Source organism: Chlamydotis macqueenii, chromosome 1, assembly GCF_036417535.1.
Source record: "Chlamydotis macqueenii isolate bChlMac1 chromosome 1, bChlMac1.mat, whole genome shotgun sequence".
Classification (NCBI taxonomy): domain Eukaryota; kingdom Metazoa; phylum Chordata; class Aves; order Otidiformes; family Otididae; genus Chlamydotis; species Chlamydotis macqueenii.
The window spans coordinates 68,365,344-68,374,857 of record NC_141556.1 but is presented as its reverse complement, the minus strand read 5'-3'; the positions used below and the strand labels follow the sequence as shown (position 1 = coordinate 68,374,857).

General features: G+C 42.3%; 1 protein-coding gene across 3 annotated transcripts in view; it reads right to left on the bottom strand.

The window, feature by feature from the left end:
- Positions 1-392: 392 nt before the first annotated feature.
- Positions 393-9,514, bottom strand: part of ADIPOR2 (adiponectin receptor 2) — a 47,535-nt gene continuing 38,413 nt past the window's right edge. The window contains exons 4-9 of one of the 3 annotated variants that reach the window (XM_086755652.1): positions 9,232-9,309; positions 8,240-8,411; positions 7,399-7,585; positions 6,136-6,323; positions 4,705-4,898; positions 393-3,190 (exon numbers count right to left, since the gene is read on the bottom strand). In XM_086755652.1, coding sequence (XP_086611778.1) covers positions 3,059-3,190; positions 4,705-4,898; positions 6,136-6,323; positions 7,399-7,585; positions 8,240-8,411; positions 9,232-9,309 — 951 coding nt within the window. In that variant the 3' untranslated portion in view covers positions 393-3,058. Of the gene's footprint in view, positions 3,191-4,615; positions 4,899-6,135; positions 6,324-7,398; positions 7,586-8,239; positions 8,412-9,231; positions 9,310-9,514 lie in introns of all 3 variants that reach the window. The other 2 variants (XM_086755641.1, XR_015259560.1) reach the window with 2 other exon arrangements.

Genomic DNA, 9,514 nt, shown 5'->3' with positions numbered 1-9,514 from the left:
TTTGGAAAAACAACTTTCCCTCGAGATTAGCACTGTAACTAAGAGGCAGCACGGTCCACGGACACCTTTGTCTGCTGCCATGTTTATACAGGTTAAACAGTATTGAAATCCTACGGCAAGACCAGGCACATACTTGATGTGAATTACAGACTTCAAGAGGACGCCACGTAGCAGAACTAATGTGTCAGTCACACGAACTGGGATTTGCTCGAGGAGGCAAACGGCAAGCATCGGTTCAACCGTACGTAAACAAGCCTTTAGGTCTCAGTTTGGTTTCTGCACCACAAGTCTTTTACCGATTAAGTGCTGCCTGGAAGCACTGGGAAGGAAGAAAGGGAGAGCGACTCTTTCAAGCTTCACACACAGCACAGAGAGACCCAAACTAGACAATATTCCATTTGGTTCTTTTATTAGCAGAAGTTAAGAATACAGCAAGTAATAAGATCCCATCTTATATGGAACCATCACCATAGTCCCCAACCATCAAAACCCCAGAATGTGCTTCATTGCTTTCAACAGTAAGCAATTCTTAAAAAGAAATATACTGAACAAGGCCACTATTTAATGGGGAAGGAAAGAAGCTGTAGGTCCTAACTATTCTATGGCAATAACCTGCACACAGAGCAAGCAAGCCTCTGACTGCTGAGAGTAAGGCATTCAGGTGCCAACCTGGGAAGAGTTCTCAGCAAGAGCTACAGAAAAGTGCACAGCTAGGTTGTTTTTATTGGAACACACAAACTTCTCAAACGGAGAGACTGACTGGGTTAAGAATAGCAGGTGGAGTACTGTGTTTCAGTAAATAGTTCTGTGCTGTGTAGGACCAGGTTACAATCACCCTTCAAGGAGTGAACGCGGGATGATCCGGGATGGAGGCTGCCGCTTCTGCTGGTACTGTTACAGAGGTATCCCAAAGCGCCTCACAGACAACGCCGACTCTGATATGTGCCACGCTTTCCCCAGACACCAGTATGCTCCCTGCCAGGCAACTCGACATCTTTGTTGGGGATGCCAGCGCTATTAGCCCTTACATCCAGGTTAATACTGCTCTTTACTTCATCGTAGTACCACACAGACCTGTGATAAATGTCTTCTGGCCCTACAGGCATCCAGTGTAGTTATCCTACTGAGAACATGTCCCTCTAGGCTCACAGACTCTGCTGCAGCACCTCTTTCTGCAGCTGACCTTGCTCTCAGAGGCTTTACAAAGACTCCATTCGAGGGGCGAAGCCTTAACATCCAATCAACTTTTCAGAAGGCATTCTGCTTCTACTTGACTCCATTAGGCAAAGTAACTCCCCAGGATACAGGAAGATCTCTGCAATCCACATTTTTCTCTTGAAGGATGAAAATTCAAACTTGCAGGAGTCAAAAAAAAAAAAAAAAAGAAAAGAAAAACCACAACAAAAAACCCACACAACAAAAACCCCACTCTTTACCTTCCTTCCTTGTGAAATACAGTATTTTATGAGCTGTTTAACTCATCTATGAGAGAGGTAATTGCTCTGAATTTCCAACTAAACACTCCAAGCAATACCTGTGCCATAACAAACAAAACGTTCCAGTTTCGTCTTACGACTCCAAAGATTCTCCTTCAGTTTAGCTTCTGACTGGGCTCCAAAGATCAAGCTACATCAATTACACAAGAGAAGGGTACATGCCTCCCTTTATACAGGAGGTGCGTCTGCTCCACAGCAATCCAGCTGAACTCTTAGTTTTCAGTTTAAGAAATACCAGCAGTCCCATTGCTAAAGCACAGATGGGAAGCAGACCTAAGGGGATAAAAAAGAGGAGGAAAAAGAAAAAAAAAAAGGAAAAAAAAAAAGGAACTGCATTGGGCTGATCATGGATTTTTCCTCTTAAAAAGACAAACCTGCAAACTCCCTTGGCATATGGAGCCTGACACATGAGAAGGTAATATGCTTGAGGTCTGCAGTAACTGTTAACTCCAAGTCCTGGAGCACACAGCTTCCTCTTTCCAGTCTACCTTAACCCCACCTCTGCGTCCCATCACACGCTCAACTATCTTTTGACAAGTGCATTACCACCACTCGTTCAGACAAAACAGGGCAGGCCCGCAAATGGCAACCACCTGCTCAACGGGGGCCTTTGGGTATAGGCAGGCACTGATGGAGTCGAGCTGTTTGCCATTTCGTGTGCCGTTATCCCATCGTGCTCCAATTCATATGATGGGAACCAAAACAACTCACTGTAAGATTCACTGCCCAAAACCACACAGGCCACGCAAGCCTGGAAGGCAGCTGCCCCACACACTTAGGCAGGGCGCAGATCTTTCTTTCGAGCTACTCGAGTAAGTAAACTTGCTAACACTGTGACCTGGATGACAACACGATTAATCCAGCCTTCACAACCCTTGTGTACATGTACTGAACCTACTCCAAGTGCTGGCCAGGACCCCACATTGCCCAGGGCATACTGGCCCACCAGGAAAATCTACAGGGCCAACATGCTTCACTCCTGGGAATTTTACCTGGTCCTCCTGCAATCATTTATTTTGTGCAAAATTGAAACAGTGTGTGGTACTTGCATGTTGCATTCTTTACAAAAACCCTCCCCCCCACCCATTGTTTAAAACATTTATATAAATTTTATTTAAACAGAAAGTTAGAAATCTTATTTACATTTTGTTTTTCTCCCAAAAGAGCATCTAAAATCAACTCCCAAACCCTCCAAGAGGATATAAATTTAACCTCGATTTTTTTTCTTTTTTTTTTTTAAAAAAAAGCAAACTGCTAAGCTATCCCTCCCCACTTCTACAAATAAATATGGCATTGAACAGAAGCCGATTTGGAAGGGTCCTCTGTAGCTCAATCTGTAGATCCCAAGAATAAATTAGGGTTTCAGAATTTCCTGGTCTTCAAATTGATTCATTCCATTGTTTGAGGTATTGAATTCATCTTGGTTAGTCAGAATCCCCATGAAGCTCCATGCCTCAGCAACTGAAACTTGGATTCTTCTTAGGTATTCATTTTGCTAGCCTGTATACTTCAACCGCCCTTGCGGTACTGTTTTGGTTACGATCTTGGGCTGAAGGCTGGTTTTACTGCATCCCATCTTCCTCTGTGCAGCCTCCTCCGACTGTGAAACGGAACTCCTGGAGGTTCGAAACCCCATGGAAGTGCACGAAAGCGCCAGCCACTACAAAGACGTGAAACAGCTGATGGGAGTGGAACTGCAGAAAAGAAAACACTTCTGTTCAGCCAGGGATACTATAGGTTCTAGTGCTACCCTGTCTCCAAAAAGCCACACATTCAGCTGAAGTACACAGTAACACGTAGCAGTACCTCAGACCACAAGCTGCAATTGTCTCCAAGTTGTGCATGTTGTCCAAGCCCATCCCTCTCCTATCATTAGCAAAATAATCAAATTCCTCACACACACACTCCCCACCCTTTCCTTCAGTCATCTTAAACCAGCTGGCCAATCAACAAATACACTACATAAATGTTATCGTGCATCTTTGTGAAGGGACAAGAATCATTTCAGAGCTTTGGGCAAAAGGCTTAAGCAGGACACTTTCAAAATTAGTTCCTCCACAACACATGCTGGGGGTTTGTTAACAAAAAGGGCTATCTCATGCAGCTAACAGGTACAAACTCTGCCCTGGTCATAGGTGTAAGTTTTACCAAGTAGATTTTCAGAAAGTTATTTTATTTCTCTGCCACAGAGAAACAGAACAGAAAAAAAAATGGTATTATATTAAAACCTAGAAAAAACCAGATGTTCTGAATGAATGCCCAGGACTCTATTGATTATAGTACAGCAGAATGAAAACCATGAGAGGGCTATGTGACAAAACATCCCCTTGTCGAGGGAAGCCACACTAATATGGAGAATGCTCTTGAAAAATTTTTTACAAACGTGTATTTGCAGGCTCCACGGAAAGCTTGAAAGAGAGCTGGTGGTACACCAGTGCTTTTGGAGCCTAGCTCATTATCATAACAAGGCCACTTAAACAAATCTAGCCAGCCAGTGCTGCGCAAAAGCCACTCAAACAACCCATGCCTCATTCTCATTTCAATCTTCTTTAGGGGCCTTAAACTATTCTAGTGGAAGTATAGTGGCCTTCCAAAGGTCCACCTCCCTCTCATCTCTACTCTTGCTCTACCCAATTTCTTTCTTTACATCTTTCCTACATATCTTGCCCTCTGCAGTCTTTGTGATCCTTGCCCTCATGTCAAGTTTCCCCCACCCACCCACTTGCTCACTCCACTTCTCCTTCTGGGCCAGAGATCCCTCCAAAGTCTACCATCTCTATCCAGTATTTTCACTGGCTGCACAAGATGAAGAGCCAGATATGGTGAAGATCCCAGAGAACACACTGAACATCAGAGAAATAACCATGCAGTGTTGTGCACAGAAGCAAGGTAAGGTGTGTGTTTGCAGGATCCTCAACACACACACAAAAAGGTTTGCAAAGTTGCTTACCGATCTGTTAAACCTATCTAGTAGATGTGCTGGAATGAATCTGCACACCAGCTGTTACCTCAGACCAGCCAGCTTGTGACAGCTCAGCAAGAGAGGCACTAGGCAAGCTGGGCTCAGCGAGCCCACAGGTTAAGACCCTATGCTTCTGGTGCAGCAGTTAGATACTTGCAATAAGAAAACATTGACACAACATCCTCCAGCCTCAAGGGGAACCAGCTTTCATGTTGATCTTGTCATCCAGTCACTCCGTAGACTCACCCAGATGTCACACTTGCCAGGGAAGAATCTCTCCGGGATGCGGGCAGCATATAGTGCAGCACCAGTGATGTACAGGCATGCCATGAGTGCCAGCCAGCCTATCTGCCCCATTGTGGCTGCTTTCAGGAGCCCCTCAGAGATGACAAAGTGCAGGGTGGGAATAACTCCACTAAGACCCAGACCTAGAAATACTCCTGGGAGGTAAAGAAAATGTCGGAGAGTCAGATTTTAACACAGTGGCGGTAAAGGGAGACAATGAAAACACAAAAGCTATGGAGGGAAAACTCAGATTTGCCAAAGCAGCAGAGAGGTGACCACTCTTGAAGCTGGAGGTCCCCAGAAGAGCTTTGCTGGAGAGAAAGTTAAAGAATGCATAGACTTCCTTCGTATAGCAGAAGCTACTTAGTTTACATTCCAGCAGACACTGAAATATTTCATTTAATGATTGCATCTGCCAGCTTTCATGTACCTTGAGCCAGTTACGCATCTTAGACTGTAGAGGGCACTGAGACTACAGGAACTACGTCTCACTTTACCATAATCTTTCAAGAGCAAGACAAGGAGAGACGACAAAGAGATTACTTATCATATACTGTACAAGCAGTCCTAGGAAACAGAAAAGCATCTGAGGCTCACCTGATCTGCCATATATGAGAACATGGTTTAGTCATTTAGATTTCAGCAGCAAGTACAGAAATCTTGTTAAAAAAAAAAAAAAATGAAAGTGTCCGTTGGGGGAATAATCATGTCCCATCCACAGATTTTAAGTTTGTAAGGCTGAACCCTCTGAAGGTACACCCATAGCTTGTCCAGGAAATCTAGATTTACTGTAGACAGCATGTGCAGGTTAAGTAACAAGAAATATTACTATTCAACTCAACTATGTTCAGATTCCATAGCTGCCCCCCTAAAGCTTTCTCTTTCTTCCTACCTCAGAATGTGAAACCAAATCTGTTCTTTTTCTTTTTCTCTTCACATGATCAAAACTAGTCTGTCTTAAATATCTATTTTATCTAGGCAAATTACTCAGATTAATTGAATCATTCAATGATTTCCTAGTGTCTGAGCCTACTATTACAAAAGCAAAACAAACAATTGAAGGAATACACTCATACACACACCAAGCAGTCAGACATTTTTTAAGCGAGTAAAGTTGCTAAATACAGCTAGAAATACTTTGCAATACCTTTCCTACTGCATGTGTTACTGTCCATTTCAGGAATGCACTTTCAGGACTTGCACCAGCCCTTATCTGTGCATCCAGTTGGCTATAATCAATGCTGAAAGAAAACCCGTCACACTCCCAATCCAACAATATGAGCTCTCTAGAACATCAAGCCCTCTCAAGTCTTCCCAAGATGTTTTTTCCAAGTGGCAAGCAGGAAGGAGGAAAGGCAGTCAAGAAGCAAAATAGCTAACTTCAGGTCTTACCTGCCCTCACACCCCGGTATTCAGGGGTTGCAAACATGTCCCATTGTGAGACAATTATGGCTGCGATGCCCAGGACACAAATCACAATCAAATAGATGAAGCAAGGCTGAGGGTTACAATAGAAGGAGTAGTACAGCCATGGTACAAAGCTGCCCATTATGAGAAGTGCAATGCCAGAATAATCCAGCCTAGAAGGAAACAAAAAAAATCAGTCTGATAAGAAATGTGAACCTTTGGAAGATCTCATACCAACACTCTCTTCTTAGTAGACCAACTGTCTACTTCTCACTGCAAAATGAAGTTTATTCTCACTATTTTAACTTACTTCCTGATGGCAACTCTTCCACCAGTGCCCTCCTACAGTAATGGATTACCTTGACAGACAGCTAGTAAGTCCAGTTTTGGACAGTCATCAGTAATACATACAGCAGCCTTTAGACCAAAGCTTTTTGAAGGAAGCTCACATTTAAGCCTCAGATGAGGAAAAAAGCAGCACAAGAGTTGTCTGAACACGAAAAGGGCACAAAGTATGTTGTGAGAGCACAGCCAAAAAACCCACTTTCATCTCTGACAAGCACAAGTTAGCTAGGCATCAGCTTAAGCGATCACTGGGGAATAACGTTGCTATTTTTCAACCACGCTGTTTTTCTATACACTAGTGAAGAACAGGAATTCCTACAGTCCTTACTTTTTAACACACCCTGACAAAATGCTCCTGCAAAAGATGGGAGTTAATTTTTCAGTAGAGGATTTTAATTGCTGGGTTACTTTAGAGGTGGTCTTGCAGATTACACAATCCTAGGTTAAGCAGTCTTAGGAAATAGGAGATATTTAGCAGCCAGCCAAAAAGAACACGTAGTAAAACAAAAAAAAACAAGATATCTTGATACACACTGTGGAGCTGTCTTACATAAGTTCAAGACTCAAAGTTACTCAGAATAGTTGAAATGACAAGAAGTGACAGTTGCATTAACAATTTAAAGTCCTGCAACTAAACTCTAGGTATATTAGAGCAGCAAGATGCATGCACCCGTCCATCAAAGCAGAAAATGATAGCGTTTTAAGACTAAAGTGACAGCACAAAAAACTCACACTGAAACGAACCATAATTAGAAGAAGCTGCACTGAATCCCTGCTAACTCTGTTCCAAAGTATGTGCAGTGATGCAATGAACAATTCCTACACTGGGGCTTCAGGTATAAATCCCAACTCTGTTTTCCCACTTGTTTCCTATTAGCCCTACCCTATCCTCTAGGCACTTACTTGGAGAAGAGCCGGGAAACACCTTCTGAGTGGCAATAAACTGTGTGGAAGAGCCATGAGAAGGAGAGGCAGAGTATGGCTCCCAAGAAGAATAATCCAACAACCACTTTCTCCTGTACAGGTGCTACAAAGGACATGTTTGGCCGGAACATGTAGAAGATTCCCAGACAGAGGAAGAACACACATCCTGAAAAATAGTAAAGCAGAAAGGTGTCAAGTTCATGCATACTGAACACTTTTCTTTCTAAAAGCATGACCTTAATGTACAGTAGTAGCACTAAACATACGAGTTGAATGATAACCAGCAGCACACATGCAGAATAAAGTACTGCCCTACTTCAGTTATGTATTCCAACCACACTTCTTCTCAGACTGATACAATACAGACTTGCACGAACTCTGTATTTTTACTTGTTTTGCAAGATGTCTGACAACTAGCTGGACATTCTAGAACAATTAAAAAAAAAAAAATCAGTTGCAAAATGTAAAATGAGAAGGGCAGAGTTCAAAGAAACTGTTTCCCTTCAAGGCTCCTTGGAAGTTGAAAACCACTCACAGAAGCTGAAACTTAAGTATGTTCAAGTGGTAAGAAATGCATCTCAATTAACACCTATACACTTGGGAAAAAAAAAGGATATCTACCAGAAACTTATAAACAACCAGAAATTTTTTAATTCATTCACTTGTATTGAATGCTATAATTAAGGAAGTCCCATTCAAGCCTAGCGGCATAAAATTTAGGAGAGGGATACCAATCTGTTACTTTAACAGCCTCTTTCTACCTTACTCTCAAAGAAAAAGAGCAATGAAGCCAATTGGCATTAGAGCAAGCTGAAAATACCTAGAAGATGTGTCCAGATGTTACCAGTCTCTGTATGTATTCTGAAGATACTCTTGAAACAAGCCCGGAAGGAAGGCATGGGTGGTCTGTGTCCATGCAACAGGTAGTCATTGTCCTTTAGCCAGTCAGGCAGAACATCATGGGGAATGACTCTCCATCGGCCCTCCCATACCTAGAGGTTAGAAGACTTCAGTTAAATGCAAGGAATTGAGTTCCACTGATGCATGGCAGAAGTCAGAAAACCCATATTAGTAAAAGTGTTAATCTACAAGTACAGTAAACAGAAAAGGGTTGGTGATCTCTGGGGAAAGGCTTTACATTTGAAATACAATGCTTAAGTCCCTGTTCAAAACAGTATCTTTATGAAGTTAGAGCTACACCATCAGAGAAAGAAATACTTCAGCATTTCATTGAACAGGAAAGCTACTGGGTTTTTTTACTGCTAATGAGGGGAAAGCATTTAATTCATTTCCATGTTCTGTTATTTTCACAGATCCTCCTTTCCGTTTAATTGAAGAAGCCTAAACTTAGTTCTCTCCAAGAAATAAAAAAGTAAAAGTCTGTTCTTTCAATCACAAGCCAATTTGACTATATATCTGCTAGCATTTGGAGCAGTCTAGCAAAAAAGCTACCCATCAGCACTAATATGGGCCAGAAAGCCTGAAGTGGCAAGGGTCTTGTGAGAAGTGTCCAATCCCTTATCCAGGCTAGAAAAAAAAAAAAAAAAAAAAATGTTCCCACACTCCCAAAAGAAACGGTGACAGGCCAGTTAAGGCAACAGATCCATGACTCTCAATTCCATCAGATTTCTTCTTTAAAGAGAGAAAGAGCATATGTGCACACATCTATTGTTGCAGGTGGTTCCAAATGAAAAAAGTATGCACAGGGTGTTCTTAGCACTGCTTCGGTAACATAAGATACATGCAGTCTTCAGTTGGGCTTCAGAAGCAGCACTGCCAAGCAGAGAGGAATCAGGGAATTGCTTTATGTACCGGGGTTGTTTCTGCAGGGTTCGTTGGATTTGCCGTCTGGCTAGTAATACAGGAGTGAGCCTGAAGAATCCTGAAACACTAAGTTTAAAAAGCTACATTCTTATTTCAGTTTCAGCAAGAGTTCAGAGGTTTAAAATCAATTCTCCACACTCCTTCATGGAAGCAGAACAAAACTAATCAGAATAACCAACCCAGTTAAAGACTGGGGTCTTAAATAATTAAACAAGAAACTAACTAGTTTAGTTCACGAACCAAAAATTTCAACTGAGGTAGGAACAGCAGG